The sequence below is a fragment of the Talpa europaea genome (assembly GCF_964194135.1).
Source record: "Talpa europaea genome assembly, chromosome: 8".
Lineage (NCBI taxonomy): Eukaryota > Metazoa > Chordata > Mammalia > Eulipotyphla > Talpidae > Talpa > Talpa europaea.
The window spans coordinates 31,524,806-31,544,051 of record NC_140075.1 but is presented as its reverse complement, the minus strand read 5'-3'; the positions used below and the strand labels follow the sequence as shown (position 1 = coordinate 31,544,051).

The following is a 19,246-nucleotide window of genomic DNA, read 5'->3' as shown; positions in this document are numbered from 1 at the left end:
AAAGTGACAAGATTTGGTTTAAATTTATGACATTTAAGGGAGTAGTAGAAAGGAAATTTGAAAATGATTGCAGAGAATGTTAAATGTCAAGGTCAGGAGTTTAGCCCTATCTTGTAAAAAATGAAGACAGAAAGGTTTTTCAAGAGTAGGATAATGAAAAGTGCCCTCACAATTATTAAACTGGCAACAATATGCATGTTGCACTAGGAGACAGAATGAAGTAAAGAATGTAGAAAGACTAATTAGAATATTTGAAATAACACATTTCAGAATTAATGATAGCCTTAATAGGAATGGGAAAGAGTTTAAGAGATGTTGAAGAAGCAGATATGACAGGACTTAATAAAAGAAACTCAAAGAAAATAAAATTTTCTTGCCTTTTCCAATATATAAGAATGATGATGCCATTAACAGAAATGATAAAGATCATAGGGAGAAGTTTTCAGATTTTGCACATGGGAGAAAACAGTAAGTTCCATTTTATTCACACAGAGTTAAAGGTGCTTAAAGGACTTTTTTGCAAAATTTCAACAAGAAGCTGCAAATGTTAAGTCTTGAACTCTTAAGAAAGAGGTTAAGGATGCCCTAACACATAATGATTATAAACAACTTCAGGGCAAAATCCATGTCGTCCATCTATCTATCTATCTATCAATCATTTTTTTTCTTTTTTTCAAAGATTTATTTATTTATTTACACAAGCACTGGGTACAGTCAGAAGCGTGGGAGGGTAAGAGAATTCACCAGAGCCAAAGCAGGGAACAGAACAGGCAGACTGATGAAATACACCACTGAGGGGAGCAGTGGGCATGGCAGGAGAGGTCTGCGTGCCATGTGGGACCCTCACTGGTGGCTGGGGATTGAACCGGCGCTGCAGAGGCAGTGGGCAGCTTCGCAGGCCAGGGCTCAACGGCTGTGCCAACAGGGGAGGCCCTCTATCAATCATTTTTTTCCCCTTATGATGTTAAGCAAAGTATCTGGCACTCAGTAGGTGCTCAACAAACACTTGATAAATCTAACTGGATTTGGGAATAATTCACATAAACATAAGTATTACAACAGATAAAAGTATTGGGGGGGAGGGATACCGAAACGAGGAGATGATAAAATCCAAATGTCTACACAAGGGGCTTACCAGAAGCAGGCCAACAGAGTAGTTAAAAGGAACATCCAGGGGGCCTCCCTCATGGTGCAAGGGGTTAGGCACAGCATGTGAAGTTATTCGTAGCCTCTGCAGCACAAGTTTCATCCCCGGCTGGCCAGCCAGGGAGCTACCCACATGGCACAGCAGACTTCCGTCTGGCCTGCTGCTCACCTCAAGCAGTGTGTTTCAGTAGATCTGCCTGTTCTGTTCCCCACTCTGTCTCTGGTGAATCCTCTCACCCCTCATACCTCTGCCCTGTACCTGAGTTCTTGTATGCACAAATAAATAATTTTTTTTTTTTTTTTAAAAAAGGAACATCCAGTAGAAAATAACAGGGTTAGAGTAAAGCAATACCATAGAGATGCAAGGAGAGGGAAGTTTCAGAAAGAAAAGCACAAACAGCAATGTCAAATGCTGAGAGGACAGATGGCTAAGAATTGAGAGCTAACAAATTTGATCATTATGTAGAATTTTGTGCTCTTAGGAAAAGCAGTTTCAAGATAATATTAACAAGTTGAATTATGAGATCAAACTGAAAGGATAATTTTAAAATGGATGTAAGTTCATTTATTTAAAAACAAACAAACATTATATATGGTCTAGGTTATAAAGAATTTTCCAAAGACATTCATTATTTTGGGCACCTCCTGTTAATTGTGAATGTCCAGAGAGCTTGAATTTGCTCAAATTTAATGTCTGAAGTTGCCAATGCAATGTTTCAGCATAGTGATACCAGCAAGCTGTACAGTAGGGAAGCATTTAGATAAAATTAAATTTTCTTTTGGAAAAGAATTCAGGGCCTCCCTGGTAGTACAAGGGGTTAAGACACAACCTATGAAGCTATCCGCAGTCACTGAAGCACAAGTTCGATCCCCAGTCAGGGAGCTACCCACATGGTGTAGCAGACCTCTCCTGACTCGCTGCTTCTCTCCTCAGCAGAGTATTTCAGTCAATCCGTCTGTTCTGTTCCCCACTCTGTCTCTGATGAATCCTTCCACCCCCCACAACTCTAGCCTGTGCCCCAGTTCTTGCATGCATAAATAAATAAATCTTAAAACAAACAAACAAAAAAGTATTCAAAATACTTTACCAATTTCTATTTCAGTGAGATAGTTATCAATCTTCATAAGTATGTTGTCCATCCCATCAATCCATATCTGAAGTTTTTTCCTTTCATTCTAAACACACAATATTATAAATTGTCAAGTTAAACCTCCAAGTAAAACAATATAACACTCAAATAGTTTAAATTGCTGACATAGCTGCTTTGTCTAAATCATGAACAAGAATATGTTAAATAAAGGTCAAAGCATCAAGTCTGGACTTAAATTTTTTTTTAAGAAAGCAAACATAACATTATAAACTCATTTCTTGGCATTTTCCTTTATCTCAGCATTTCCAAGTAATATGAGACACTAACGCATATTACTTTTTATAAAGAGTTCTTCAAAAGTTCTAGGATCAACATGGAAACACTGGTCAAACAGGATTACTGCATTTTTTTTCTTTTTAAACTTAAAATAATTTCTGGGTTTTAGAACTTATATTTATCTAAAAAGGGGATATTGTATGTAACATCTCACAGACTTACTTGCCAATGGAAAGTTCTTTTCTGCAGTCTTTCTTAAAGAAAGCATTTTTGGAAATGCTTCTTTAAACACATGCACACATACTAACTTGGGTATTGACTATGAGGAAGATAATACTATAATATAGTCTTTAATAATGGAAAAGCAGATCCAATATTGTTTTACTTCAATATGTATAATGGATAACAAATTTAAGATGAGACATAGACCCTTATTAGTAAATATATTCCAGTATCATTAACATGTCAGAATCTGCCACTTTTGATAAATTGAACCCCACCCAATTTTAAGTTTTTGCCGGTTTGTCTTCTAAGAAACATTCTTCATGTTCCACAACCACTATTAAGTACTTTTAATACATTCTCCTTTCTATGCTGTTAACTTCCCCAAATTACCTGAGCTGACTGCACCAACTTGCTGTAGAGAGCCACTTTTCCTTGGTGAGTGAAGACTTTAGTCATCTTGGTAAAACGTGATTTTATTTTATTCAGGTAAATTCCAAAGTCCTTTAGCTAAAGGGAGAATCAAAGGGTACACTGCACTAAAACAAGTGGGTTGGAAGAGGCAAGTGGTCTAAGAAGGCTGGTTTAGCTGCTACATGCTAGGCTCTGCCAACCTAGACTCAATATATAAACTAAAGCACTTCTCATTTGCAAATTTGATTTCATTTAATAAAGAACAGCATCAAAGATTTTGATTTTGATTCATATATTTACTTATTCAGACTAAAAATTAGAAAATGACAGATTTTTTAATTAATAAGACTCAAAAACATTAGGGTACATATAAAATAAGTTGCTTACTACTTAGTCAATTAAATATTTTCCTCATTTAAATCTAAGTGAAAGGCAAATAAAAAGGAGGGAACACTAAATAAGCTTCAAATATATTTCATTTATGAAGCTGAGCATTTCAGATTTGAAAAGATTATATATTAACAATTACTTGTGTATAGCTAAATAAAACCTTGAAAACACATTATATCTGAAAAAGTAAATAACTCATAATTATCAAGTAACAGTTACTTATTTCACATTTCATTTAAAATGTCTATACTGATTTCCATTAAGAAAATGAGATAAAAGTACCTCCTCATCAGAGCCGTTTCTCATTTTTTCCCAGAGGTTCCTATTTACATCAGTCAACAATTTATCTTGGTTCAATGCAGAAAGCTTTAATCTAAAATATAGAAAAGTTAATTAGCACAGGGTTCAGAAGTCAGCTTAAATGAACTTGCAATTACAAGCATACTTAATTCTTCCTAGTTCATTTGTACATAAAAATATGGGAATTCACTCAAGAAGAATAATGGCAAACCTGATTATCTCAAGATTTGTAGAACAGTTCAAGAAATCTATGAATCAATAAAACTTTCTCCACAAATATGTTGCTGGGCCTCCCCAGTGGCACAGCGGTTGAGCGCTGGGTTGCGAGGCTGCCTGCAGCCTCTGCAGTGCCGGTTCGATCCCCAGCTGCTCCCTGGACACTGGAGGAGGGTCCCACATGGCGCGCAGACCTCTCCTGCCGCCCGCTGCTCCCCTCAGCAGTGTACTTCGGTCCTTCTGCCTGCTCTGCTCCCCGCTCTGGCTCTGGTGAATTCTCTCACCCTCCCGTGCTTCTGACTGTACCCAGTGCTTGTATAAATAAATAAATAAATCTTAAAAAAAAAAAAAAAAGAATTATTTTTGTTTTTCTTTAATTTTTATAAGGAACATTTTATTTTATTTTTGTAAAGATTTATTTATTTTATGCATACAAGAGCTGGGGTGCAGGCCAGAGGTGCGGGGTGGGGGTGAGAGGATTCATCAAAGACAGAGTAGGGAGCAGAATAGGCAGATCTACTGAAATAAACTGCTCAGGGGAGCAGCCGGCAAGACAGGAGAGGTCTGCTGCACCATGTGGGTCACCTCTCTGGCCGGGAACCGAACTCTGCTACAGTAGCTGCTGACTGCTTCATAGTGCTGACACTTAACCCTTTGAGTCAGCAGGGAGGCTCTGTATTATTTTAAATGAAATTTCTCAATTCAGTTCAGTCATCTCACTTTTATAGAATTGAATCTATAAAAGTGGTAAAGTTATATATTAATCTCTTATTAGTAAATAAATTTCTATCAGAGAAGATAGATATAAATCAAGTAGTATAGCATATAGAAATATGCTATTCATTGTATGCAAGATGCTATTTCATTTAAAATAAAATGTACTCAGACAAATTCTGACACAACCAGGAGGATTTATTGAAATACACTGCTAAGAGAAGTAGCAGTAGCAGGCAAGAAAGGAGAGGTCTGCCACGACTGACATAACCAATTCTTAAACCAGAAGAAGTAAGAAATTTGTCTCTCATTTAATGATGAATCTTAGAACTTAATACAGTGTATGGCATATAGCAAGTACTCAATATATATTAAATGAACAAATTAGAATCAGACAAATTTGTAAGACTATAACAGCATCTTAAATTTCTATTTTTAAAATGACATATTTCTTTTTTATCCTTAATTTCTTTCTCATTATGCTTTTTTTTAATATATTCCCCATACAATTGCACCCCCCTTATTTTGACCCCTCCCCTACTTTCCCCATCCTCCCCCATGGTGTGTCTCTAGTTTATAGTTGTTTGTTGATTTTGATTTTTTCTTTCTTATAGTTATTCTTTTTTTTTTTTTAAAGATTTATTTATTTATTTATTTATTTATACACGCACTGGGCACAGTCAGAAGGGCGGAGGGTGAGAGAATTCACCAGAGCCAGAGCAGGGAGCAGAGCAGGCAGAAGGACTGAAGTTCACTGCTGAGGGGAGCAGCGGGCGGCAGGAGAAGTCTGCGCGCCATGTGGGACCCTCCTCCGGTGGCCGGGGAGCAGCCGGGGATCGAACTGGCGCTTCAGAGGCTGCGGGCAGGTTCGCAACCCAGCGCTCAACCGCTGCGCCACCGGGGAGGCCCATAGTTATTCTTTTTCCTGGTCCCTAATTTAGGTTTTCTAGATTCCTGCTATGAGTGAGACCATCCGGTATAAAATGACATAATTCTTAAAAGATAATTTTATTTCTTTTAGCAGATTTAAATTTAGTTGGCCAGTTATAGATAAGTATGCTATAAACATTATTTTAGGCTGTAAGTCCTGATTTACTTATAGGAATGTAGATATATCTAATCTGTAAATTAGTCTGCAGCATTTACATATACCAAAGCACTTTAAACCAAGTAAAAAGTAAAATTATGTTCTTTTATATATGAAAATTAAGGGTGAATATCCAAAGGCAGTTTTGACTTTAGTCAATTAAGTAGAAATCTCTGAAGATTCTTCTTTTGACTCTTTTTTTTTTTAATAGAGGCATGTTTTATTTATTTATTTATTTTATTTGTTTGTTTGTTTTGTTTATACATGCACTGGGTACAGTCAGAAGTGCGGGAGGGTGAGAGAATTCACCAGAGCCAGAGCGGGGAGCAGAGCAGGCAGAAGGACCGAAGTACACTGCTGAGGGGAGCAGCGGGCGGCAGGAGAGGTCTGCGCGCCATGTGGAACCCTCCTCTGGTGGCCGGGGAGCAGCCGGGGATCGAACCAGCGCCACAGAGGCCGCGGACAGCTTCGCAACCCAGCGCTCAACCGCTGCGCCACCGGGGAGGCCCTCTTTTGACTCTTTTGAAGGTGTTCTTTTGCAATTAATTTATATTGGGTTGTTGGAAAAATCATGATGTATTTTTTTTATATTTTTGCTGCAAAAAACATTATGACTTGTTTTTAAAGATTTTTCTATTTATGCATACAAGAGCTTGGGGGTAGGCCAGAGGTGCAGAAAGGTGAGAGGATTCACCAGAGACAGAATGGGGAGCAGAACAGGCAGATACACTGAAATACACTGCTGAGGGTAGTAGAGGGGGAGGCAGGAGAGGTCTCCCACGCCATGTGGGCCAGACCCCCAGGATTGACCCTATGCTGCAGTGTCTGCCGACAGCTTTGTAGTACTGACTTAACCCCTTGCACCACCAGGGAGGCCCTGCATTATGACTTTTCCAACAACCCAATAATATTATAGCCTAACAATTACTACTGAGGACCAAATTTTTGCAAGAATGGCATGAAAACATTATATACTCTATTTCTATTGCTCTTTCCCATTTGCTGAGTAGATATTATTACCAGCAATCTATGAATGTGCAAACGAAGTTTAGATAAATAAGGTTACACACCTACTATTGGAGCTAGGATTGAAATTCAATCTGTCTGACTAGAAAGCCAAAAAATCTTTGCCACTTACCAAATCATGCTGCCAATTAATGCTACGAACTTTGTCCTGTGTCAGTGTTATTCTAATCAAAACCATACCACACAGATTATTCACCCATGCAACATAATATACCAAAACTGAAAACATACATACTCTTCAATCTTTTGGCGAAGAACATCACAATCTTCTCTATAAATCTGTATCTTGGGTTGGTAAACATATTGGCTTAACATCATGTCTTCAGGAGTAGGTGGTGTGTTTATAGGAAACTGGGGAACAAAAAAAAATCAGTCCCTCAAAATTGGTATTTTGCAGACAAAACTATGTTCAAGAACTCTTTCAGGTTTAAAAGTGCTTACTTCTTATTTTTATTTATTTTTTTTTACTGTCAGGATAAATTTTATTTGAACTCTGGAAAATTGCCCAAAGGTTATAACTGAATGTTACAAGTAGATGTTTAATTAAAACAACAGGGGCCTCCCTAGTGGTGCAAGGGAGTAAGACACAACCTATGAAGCTTGCCATAGTCACTGCAGCACAAATTTGATCCCTGGCCAGGGAGCTACCCACATGGTGCAGCAAATCTCTCCTGACTCACCCGCTGCTCCACTCAGCAGTGTTAAAAGTGCTTACTTTTTAAAAGAATTCTTTCTTTTTGCACAGAAGAGTTGAGAGCTGGAGTGGTGGGAGAGGGTGCGGGTTTGTGTGTAACAGGATTCACCAAAGGCAGAGTGGGGAGCACAACAGGCAGATTTAGTGAAATACACTGCTAAGGGGAGCAGCGGGCGAGACAGGAGAGGTCTGCTGTGCTGTATGTGGATTAGCTCCCTGGCTGGGGATCGAACTCAGGCAGTCTAGGTGATGGTGCCAAGATATAGCCCCTAGGCCACCAGGGAAGCCCCTCCCCCAAGTGCCTACTTTTTTAAAGTGCCTAATTTAAAAAGCTCTATAAAGAAAAATATGAACACTATTAAATTCAAATATCTAGTAAGTTATAAGTTGGAATTTAATTAAAGTCTCTGAAATCAAAGTTCACTTCACAGAGATGTTTAGAGGAGCTACAAGTGATCATGTGGGATTAAAAGTGGTATGAAATGGCTTTACATTATTTTAAGAATAATTTTAAGAATCAGCACCTAAAAACTCAAATTTACCAGGAAGCCCTTCATTAAAATTAAGAAAAAAGATGCCTTATTCCCAGATTATCCTTTTCTATTCCCATTCTCCAGCTCCTCTTATCACAGGTTGAACACAACATTTTTCAGTATGTGTGAAATAAAGCAGTGGAAATTTCTAAATTAAGACAGTAAAAATTGGGCTCTTTTAAAAATCTCCTTTATCTACTGATGTCCTGATGTAGTTTTGGAAAAATCAACTCAGCTCTTAACATCAGAATACATTTAACAAAACCAAACCTCATAACCGCCCTGTATTCATAGGCAGGGTGGCACAGGATAACTAATTTTACCACTAACCTTTGGTTCTCTCTTCATCGATAGAAAGGACTTAATATTGACTAACTTCTTTTTTTTTTTTAAGATTTATTTATTTATTTATTTATGCAAGCACTGGGTACAGTCAGAAGCGTGGGAGGGTGAGAGAATTCACCAGAGCCAGAGCGGGGAACAGAACAGGCAGACTGACGAAATACACTGTTGAGGGGAGCAGCGGGCGCCGCAGGAGAGGTCTGTTGCGCAATGTGGGACCCTCGCCAGCGGCCGGGTCTACAGAGGCTGTGGGCAGCTTCACAGCCCAGCACTCAACCGCTGCCCCACCAGGGGAGGCCCTGACCAACTTCTTGAGATTAGAATAAAGATATTGTTTTTGCTGTTTTTTCCTTAATTGGTACCCAATCCCAGGTTGTTAAAGTAATCTAACAAATGGTAACTTCTTCTCATTCTCCGCTATCAGTTGATAAATTAAAATTAACTAAATGTGATTTTAATCTCTTTTCTCTGTTCCTAATACATTTTCTGATAGAGGTACTAAAAAGTAGAAAAGTGCTAAAAGCAATTATAATTGAATTTAACTTGTTTTCTCAAAAGTATTTTTCTAAAATTATGCCTGGTATATGTATTTAAAACTTTCCATTTTGTTTACATAGCTATTGCTTGATAAAATGTCTCTGTTTCTTCAAAAGTATTTTTAAGGTTAGATTATAAAATTAACAAGCTCAAAACATTAGAACTCGGGCCTCCCCGGTGGCGCAGCGGTTGAGCGCTGGGTTGCGAAGCTGCCTGCAGCCTCTGCAGCACCGGTTCGATCACCAGCTGCTCCCCGGCCACGGGAGGAGGGTCCCACATGGCACGCAGACCTCTCCTGCCGCCCGCTGCTCCCCTCAGCAGTGTACTTCGGTCCTTCTGCCTGCTCTGCTCCCCACTCTGGCTCTGGTGAATTCTCTCACCCTCCCGCGCTTCTGACTGTACCCAGTGCTTGTATAAATAAATAAATAAATACATCTTAAAAAAAAAAAAAAAAGAACAAAACAAAAACATCAGAACTCTAAGCACTGGCTCAAAAAGAAATGGTAACACTAGAACCCAATTTTCTTACTAAAAGAAAGTAGGACTCTTAGGAAAAATGCTTAATTGTTTTTTATATAGGCGTCAAATGCTTAGTAAAGGAATATTTTCCTTTACGGAAGTATTTGGAAAGTAAGTGAAAAAAGGAACTACAGAATTGGGGTAGCACTATTTTATTTCTGATGAGAGTATAACTATAAACTTAAAAAAAAAAAAAAAACCCTAAATTTGATAAGGTCCCTGCCAATTTACAAAAAGTACAAAGGTGAAAGAAATGTTAAAATGTATGCACAACTTGAAAAATCCATCCTGTGGTAAGCTCTACAGGAAAAACCTCATTTCTTCATTATTAAAAAAAAAATAAAAAAGAGAGAGAGATGGAAGGGGGATCTTATGACTTAAAACAGTTAAGAGATACCAACCAATTATCATCCTCTTGGGTTGTAAACCAATGTTAGCTCAATAAAAAATAATATAAATAATAAATAAAATTTCACCTCATCAAAATCCATGATATAAAAAAATAGTGATGTTTATGCTAACCACAAATGTACCTACTATGGGAAAATTTGCTTCCTTAGATTCTTTTTTTGCTTTTGGATAAAATGCTTGACTTGGTGCAGTTTTATAACAAGCGCAATATATTTTAATTAAGTTAGCTATTTTGTTATGAACTGTACTTACTTTGGCTGGGAGATTGCTCTGTCGGGGTTTTTGTATCAGAATATGAACTTGAAGAAGTATAAAGAACTCCCGCACAGTTATTTTCCCATCTCTGAGTTTCTGAGGAAAGATAAAAAGTTTGTATGACCATTCAAGGTGAGTTCATTTGACTGTAACTACCTCATTTATTTCTAAGTAGCTTTAAGTAATTTTCACATATCTATCCAGATATTTGTAGACTATGAGCAGATTTTTATCAAGCATTATTTCTTATGGTTATTTAAAACAGTTGAATTGGGAAGAAATAACAAAACAAAGATCTTCTAATAAGTAATTTCCATTCCATGTAACTGTCATGTTGGGTTCTTAACAAAGAAAATAAAACTAGTCTTCTATATATTCAAAATGCTTTATATTTTAAAAAGTGAAAAAAGGAAAATAGTCGCATTAGAATTTAACATACCTCCTTCAAACTCTCTTCACAAATAGCGTCTCTAAGAAACTGTGATTCCATTTGACTATTGTGATGTGCTAGATATAAAACAAACTCAGATGATGAACAAGTTAATTTTCTTTTCTTTTTTCTTAACTTTTTACTTTCTTAAATGGTGGGTCTTCTTTCTAGAGCTACTGTTCCCCTCAGGTGCGACCCTCCCACCTACAATCCACCCACATACCACCACCAGCTCCCTTCCGTCTCTCTCTCCAACTGGGATCACCACACTCCCCCCTTGCAGCAAGCTGTAGATCAACGGTGGGCCCATCGATCTTGTCTTTTTCTAGGACCTTTTAAAAGGTTAATTTTAAATTTAATTTTAGTTATGTTTCAGGTTTTTGGATAGTTCATGTTTCTGAAGCTATCCACTATGATCTTTCTGAGAACTCAGTTGCTTGTAAGGTAAGACAGATTAGTTTTAAGGTTCCATTCAATATTTCTCTACTAATTATAAGTCTTTTAAAGAAATCACTCTACCCCTTGTAGCTTATCACTTCTCAACATATTAAAATAACTAATATTAAAAAACAAAATATCATTTTACTTATGTTATTTACAACTCCCAAAACGTTTATATAACATTCAATCACTCCTCAATTAAATACATTTATTATTAGTCAAGTAAGGAGATAACTTTTATTATTTAGCCTCATGAAGATCTTACTGCTGAAGTCCAGAGAGGTCCCATCAGCTTTGATTGAATCCAGAGAACTGCTACAAGTGGATGGAGTCCTGCTCAGGTTTTTTATCAATACACTGTTGCCAATTTTATCAATATCCCTTTCAGTACGGTAATCAAAAATCTGAAATCATCAATTAAGGAATATCATCAGGTTAAAGTTATGACACTACATAACTTTATCAGTTAATGAACACTAACAAAAAATACTAACATAAAATTTATCTAAAAGCCATACAAAATACCTTAGTAAAGAACTAGGAAAGAAAAAAGGCAACCTAGGTCTTCAGAGTTAAAAATAATTTTATTTAAAAGTATATAGGGGCTTCCCTGGTGGCGCAAGGGATTAAGTCGCAACCTATGACGCTATCAGCAGCCAATGCAGTATGACTTTGATCCCTGGCCAGGGAGCTACCCAGATGGCGCTGCAGACCTCTGCTGACTGGCCTGCTGCTTCCCTTAGCAGTGTATTTCAGTCATTCTGACTGTTCTGTTCCCCACTCTGTCTCTGGTGAGTCCTCTCATGCCCCCACATCTCTGGCCTGTACCCCAGTTCTTGTATGTATAAATAAATCTTTTTAAAAAATAAAAGTATATAGAAGTTTTGTGCTTTATATTGTGTAGGCAAGTTGTTTCTCAGATATATCTAACTTATAGCCAGATTCTATGAGCTATGTATTATTGAATTATACATTTTTCCAACTAATAGTCATTAGGATCAGCGCTACTACACTACAGAAAACATAATATTGGCTGTACATGGTGGCCATGGCTAAAATACAGAGAAGAAACTTATTTCCTGGTTTTAGTATTTTCTTACCCAGGTGACCCCAACTTCTTTGGCTAAAGTCAAGTAAGTCATAAAGTAATGTTTTTATCATTTTAAACATTTGACTTTACATGTCATTTTTATCTGAGGACAATGTATTCTTTGCCTAAAATGCTAGAATGTAGGCCTCCTTGGTGGCACAGGGGTTAAAGTCTCAGCGCTATCAAGCTATCATCAGCCACTGCATCATGAGTTTGATCCCTAGCCAGGGAGCTAAGTCACTTGGCGCAGCAGACCTCTCCTGCCTCGCCAGCTGCTCCCCTCAGCAGTGTATTTCAGTAGGTCTGCCTGTTCTGCTCCCCACTCTGTCTCTGGTAAATCTTCTCACCCCCACACTTCTGACCTGTACCCCAGTTCTTATATGCATAAATAAAAATAAATCTTTAAAAAATAATCAAATAAAATGCTAGAATGTAAGCTGCATGACAACAGGTCTTTATACTCTTTGATGCATTTCCAGCATCTACATAAAAGATTAGGACATAGCAGATATTCAATAAGTATTTATTGAATACTAATTTTCATAGAATCTATTCAATTATACATGTTATATTTCTCTGAAATATACATGTTATATTTCAGAAACTATTTCCTCAGGACCTTATCTTATAGAACCACTGAAAACATCTTCTAAGTTCTACATATTCCCTAAGAGTTTAAAATTTATTTTCTGGACCTCTGTTCTAATCTTTTTTCCCCCTACCTATAAAAATTGGTTTGAGTGGTTTTATTCTTCCCAAGTTATCCAAATCAATGTTCTCTCAATATTTAGAAAAATGTATGACCTCTTTGAATATAAGAACTCATTTCTGAAATTGGGTTTGACCTAGCTAGGCATTCTCCCATGCTAAAGAAACAGTCTAAACTTCTGCATATCCTGATTAGCCAAGAAAATTCTGCCAAGCTTTTCTTTATGCAATCTACATAACGAAAGGCTTTTTTTTTTTTACCCTTTAAATATTTATAATATTGAAGATGACTTTTCAAACTGCATATACCCAGCCTAGAGTATCTCATATGCAAAGCCACAATAATAAATCACTAGAGGTGATAGGACATAGAATTACACTATTCCAACATTAAATTCCATTTCAATTTTTGTGATTACTTACCACTTCAAATTGTTTTTAAGTCTAGCTGTTAGTCAATTACTTTCTTAAAATTTACATATAAGTATTTCTCCAATCTCATAACTGAAAATAATTCCTACCTATTCACAATTAAGGTTAAATTTTAAAAAAAAATCATACATTAAAAATCAGGAATTCAAGAGAGAGCTCACCTCCTGATCTGGTATAATATCACTACACCTAATCTCACTTTTTCTGATTTTTTTCTCATGCTGAACATCATCATCTTCTTGTACCCTGGTTCTTTTTTGGCTGTTGCAGGTTTCTTCCATTTTATTTTCAGATAGTACAATCTCTTTTTGGTATGTGTCAGTTAAAGTCTTTTCCTCAATTTCTATGCCAATAGAGCCTGAGGAATTAATCTCACCAGGACATATAGGAAGATTTTCTTCATTTATATATTGAGATGGACTTAAGTTCAGTTTAGCTGCAACAAATCCAATGCCTGAATCTTTATTGGAGGCTGGCTGAGTTTCCGAATGATTCACATCAGTTGTGTATGTTGGAATCTGCTCCAGGTCATCAATACCACTGATACTACAATTTCTCTTATTTGGCAATCTGGGCAAAAATATTCCCAAAGAACATCTCCTCACTTTATCTTTTACAATTGTTAAAGGTACAGAGTTGGTTGCACCTCCATTATGAGAAGTTTTTTCTTCGTCTCTGTCATCTTTAACATTGCTGCACACTATGTTAATATTATGTATTTCTGCAGGTTGCACTATATTCAAATCATTGTTTCCCTTATTTACTAATTCAAATAATTGTGGAGGTTGTAATTGAACAGTTTGGAATCCTAAAAATTCTTCAGTTTTTCCATTAAAATTATCCAGATTTGGTTTGATATTAGTAAAACTTGCTTCTCTAAGATTGGCTTGAGTTTGAGTAACTTGCTTCGGCAAGTCTGAGTTACTGTGGAAATCTGCAGCTATATTGCAGTTAGCTATTTGAATGTTTCTCTTCAGTTCTTTTTCACAACCTGTAGTAAACTGATTGTCATTACTGCACACTTGGGATTCACTTTTGCCTGTGGGTACAGAGAAATTTCCTGTAATATTTAAGTTATTTTCAGCTTTAGACAGTATTGGTTCATCTTTGTTGACAGTACTCTGTCCTTGTTGAGGAAACGGTAGTTGGGCTAGATTTGAGGGCTCCTTAATCAGATCTTGATCTTCGAGCACTGACTCTAACTGTCCTTTAGTATGGGCTTGATTAACTTTTATTCCATCTAACAAAGAACAATGAGCCGAGGAAGGCAGTCCCTCAGATTTTGAATAATGTTCACTGGCTAAATCATTTGCATAAGCAAGATCATTTTGAACTGGACAATTACTGGCTTTCTTATTTTTACCATACTCAGTCATGTCATTCCCCTCTAAATTATCAAAATAGGAAATAACAGTGGGTAAATAAGAATTATCGTTGGATCCACAAATAGCTGTTGCATGACTATTTGTAAAATCCACATTTCTTCTCTTTGAGCTATCTAAGTGACAATGTTTAATTTTGGCTTTTTCCAATGGATAGGCCAGGTGTACATCTTTTTCCAATGCCTCTTCATCCAGAGCAATGCTATGGAATTTGCTGGTTTTTATCTCCCTTTGATCCCCAGACGATACATTAGTAGCAACAAAGGGTATAGCAAGCTTTTTTGGCTCAGTGTGAAGAACAATTTTGTTTTCTACAGCCAGTGTGTGCTTTTCAGTGATTTCTTGAACAGAGCTATCATCTGTAGGAAAAGAAATAAAGGCGTTACTTTTCACTGTTCCAAGTTTAGGGCACTCTTGAAGTAATTTCTCAGTGGCTTGACAATCAATGAAAACAGTATGGGACTTGGTGACTTCCAGTTCAGTGTGATTACCTGCTAACGTTACATTTTCCTCCATAGGTGTAGCGGTTATTTTATCTGGTGAGACAGTTTTATATTCTAAGGCAGTTGTATGACTTCTGGTGATCTCCATGTCATCATGCTCAAATGTACACACAGTTTTAGAAGTTTCTGCCAAAGGAACCAAATGGGATTTCTCTCCATCTTCCAGAGCATGTTCGTTATTTATTTCCACTGTACAACTCTGGATATCCATATTATTTTTATCATTCTTTGAAAATGGAATGATCTTGTCATTCTTGAGTCTAAGGTTTCTCCTCTGACTATTTCCTGATAGAGGTTCATTCAGAAACCTAGACTTTTGTACATCCCTTTCATTTTTCCAGATGGTTGATTTAGATACTTCCATATTATCATCACCTATAAATCTTAACGTTTTCTCTATAGAACCACTATTAGACCACTCCCTTGGTAGTGTTAGCTGGTTGACTTTTCCTGCTGAATTCTTTGGAAAGAAAGCACTTTCCTCAACAGAAGTAGCTGTCACGGTTGGTTTTTCTATGCTTTTCTTCTTGGCTAGCTCAAAGGTTGGTCTATCTGGAAGCACAGTTTTCTCTTTTGCTTGATAATCAATGAAAATAGTGTGTGACTTTGTCATTTCTAGTTCATCGTGATTATCTGCAAACATTACAGTTTTGTCCACAGGCCTTGTAGCTATTTTATTTGGTGAGATAGTTTCACATTCTATGGCAGCTGAATGACTTCTAGTGACCTCCATTTCACTCTGTCCACATGTATACAAAACAGTTTTAGATGTTCCTGCCAAAGATACCAAATGGGAATCATATTCATCTAATAAAGGTCTATGATTTATTTCCACTGTATAACTCTTGGTGATATCCATATCATTCTCATCAGCCTCTGAAAACAAAACAGTCTTATCAATTTTTAGTCTGCCAATACTTTTCCTTCCACACATTTTGACATTTTGCTTTTTATTCAGAAATCCAGCTTCCTGTACACTTTTGTCCTCCAATACACCCATGATCTCATTAGAAATAAATACTCCATTTTTTTCTATAAGATCTTTCTTACATTTTTCAATTTTCATAGCTATTTGTCTGTTCACTGCTGTTAGTTGGCTGTTAGTGGTTTTTAAATTAGTCTTACCAAGTTGTTGTACTTCAGAAGGACCAAATCCAATGACAACAGAGTGACTCTTAGTTAGATCCATATTTTGCTCCTCATCTGAACAAATAATTGTCTTGTCATGAGAAGAGTCAGGTATGGGACTACCTGAACTTTTTGTTAGTGGTTCAGGCAGTTTAGAATGCTGGCCTGGTACAGATTCCACTGCATGACTGTTAATAGCAGTATTATGATTTTTTATGGCAGTTTGTTCTTTTGATGAAAATAATGGCTTTGTAGCAGGAAATGAAGATTGCTCATATGAAACTGAATTTCTATTATTTCTCAATGCTACTTGTTTATCAAGATCTCCATCGGAGTATATAGGATTATGACTTTTTGCTATGTCCTGGTTAATATCAGCTGATTGAGGAGAATCTTTATCAAGACCGGGTGAAATCTTCAAAATGTGATCTTTTTCTTTGTCATTTAGGATGTTTTTAGGTATTATGTTTGACTGTTGAAACAGTTCAGTATGACTTTTGGTCATTTCTTTCCATTCATTTGAAGAGCTATTGCTGGGAAAGAAAGCTTTTCTGGTATGCTCAGGAACTAAATTATGAGGTACAAGAGAAACTTGACTTCTTAGATTAGTTGTATGACTTTTAGTCAAATCCATATCGTCATCTATGAAGATTTTAGTATTTCTGTCAGTCAATGAAATAGATAAAGGATTTGCCAGGTTATGCTGTAATCTTTCCTCAGAAACACAAGAAACTGAATTATAATTTACATTCATTTCCTTATCCTCTGGCATGGTTATATGATTTTGGAACATCAGCTCTTGCTCAGATGTTGGTGTGGCTGCCATCTGTATATTTGTCTTATCGTCTTTAAAAAATTGATTATCTATTGCAATTGTGTGACTCTTGGTGATGTCCATGCTGGTTTCCTCTGAATTAGGATATACATTAGAATAATTATTATCATGCTTTAGCAAATTTTTCTCCCCTTTCAAACCTGAGAAACAATTGGTGAGTTCCATGGCATCATTACAACTAGAATAGAAAACTGTCTTATTACCCTGAATAGCTGGACTGGAACATAGAGATTCTGGGATCATGGTCAATGTTCCAGCATCTTGGTTAGAAGTCTGTGTGACTGTATGAATGTCTGTTCCTACAGTATGACTTCTAGTATTATTTATTTTGCCTTTAAGGTTTAAGGAAGGTTCTTGAAAAGCAGCATTTGGTTTATTCTTAAAAATCGTTTTTTCTCCTGGAGCTTTAGTTCCACAACCTGTTGTAACATCCATCAAGACATTCTGAGTTTGACATTCTAATTCAGATAAATTCTCTTCGGAGGGTAAAATCTGCATAGTGTGGTTAGCTGTCAAGTCCATAAAGTCATTGCCGTAAATTACAGTATTATCACCTTTAAATTCCCTGAAGCTCATTTCGTTGGATGTGGGAATCAAAGTCTGAATACTGACTGTATGACACTGGGTAAAATTCATTCCATCATCTTGCTCTCGAAATATTCTAGTCATATTACCGCTATTTTCATCCACATTAGGGGATACATGCTTCTGATGTATAGAAGAGGTCTGACTTGATTCTTTGGAATGAATAGATATCTCAGAATTTTCTTTATCAGCTCCTGTAGAAGAAGAAGCATTAAATTTTCCTGTTTTCATTCTTCTTATGAAGTCATTGAAATTTATTTTCTTTTCTGAAGAAGAGTTTTGATTCATGGGAAATTTTAATTCTTTTTTCATTCTTGAATTGTCTGTGTGGAGCTTTAAGTTAGCTAAAAATGATGTGGTGTCTACTTTGGGGAATGTTTCACTTTGGGTACAATCTAAAAGGTCTTTGGTAATCATCACAGTGTGACTTGCTGTCAGGTCCATCTGGTTTTCATCTGAGAAGATGACTGTCCGGTCATTTCCAACTTTCCTTTCATGATTGTATTCTGTAACTGTAATCTATAATAAAAATAAAATATCTTATCAAATGCAAACTTTTAAAAAGGTTACTTTACAACATGTCCTATATAGAGTATATTATGCAAACCTCAATGATTTTATGATATATTGGTTTATTTGAATCAATATACTGATGTGGTGTGTAGCATGTCATTTGTTAACGTTTTTTCCAGAAGTCTATGAATACTTTCTTTTTAGACAAATTGAAAGTTCAAGGTTAATTATATTCCCATTAGAATGACTACAAAATGAAAAAGACTGACAATACCAAATGTTATTATAATGAAAATTCTAATTACTATGTTAGGTCATTTTCATCCTAAATAACAAAAACTTGAAAGGGATTAAGCGCATGACTACTATATATATAGCATTCTGCATTCTTGGGAGTTGGACTGTCTTTAAATCTTATTGCAGTGGTTTTATTTGTAAGGACATAGTCTAACCCCTTGTTACTGAGTATAGTCTATGGACTAGTGTACTAATATCACCCAGGATATTGGCAGAAGTATAGAGTTCAGGGCCTATTGAAGTGAAGAAGAATTTATATTTAACGGCATTCTGAGAAGATTTGTAAGTCCATTAAAGTTAGAGAAATCCTGATATAATTAACATATGTCCCTATTATTTAAATTGGCAATGATGTATCTAAGTATCCTTAGTTTAACTGGAAAGTTAGGAAGCTTTCCATTCTATACTGGTCCAGTTTGGTAAGTAATCCCTAAAGCAAGCCATTAACATACACTATTTTGTGTACGGTTGCTTTATTTTTTAAGTTTTTTTTTTTTTTAATTTATGCATATAAGAGCTGGGCTGTAGGCCAGAGGTGCAGGGGTGAGAGGATTCATCAGAGACAGAGTGGGGAGCAGAACAGGCAGATCTACTGAAATATACTGCTGAGGGGAGCAGCAGGAGAGACAGAGGTCTGCTGAGCCATCAGGGGATCCAACTCAGGTGCAGTGGTTGGTGATAGCTTGATAGCACTAAGACGTTAGCCCCTGCACCACCAGGGAGGGCCCC

General features: G+C 36.6%; 1 protein-coding gene across 1 annotated transcript in view; it reads right to left on the bottom strand.

The window, feature by feature from the left end:
- The window catches only part of KNL1 (kinetochore scaffold 1), a gene marked incomplete at both ends in the record, with an annotated part of 48,475 nt that overhangs the window by 17,870 nt on the left and 11,359 nt on the right, over nucleotides 1–19,246 (bottom strand). The window contains 8 exon segments of the mRNA XM_084240132.1: nucleotides 2,235–2,322; nucleotides 3,129–3,245; nucleotides 3,822–3,912; nucleotides 7,118–7,233; nucleotides 10,171–10,269; nucleotides 10,613–10,680; nucleotides 11,310–11,448; nucleotides 13,436–18,226. Coding sequence (XP_084096258.1) covers nucleotides 2,235–2,322; nucleotides 3,129–3,245; nucleotides 3,822–3,912; nucleotides 7,118–7,233; nucleotides 10,171–10,269; nucleotides 10,613–10,680; nucleotides 11,310–11,448; nucleotides 13,436–18,226 — 5,509 coding nt within the window.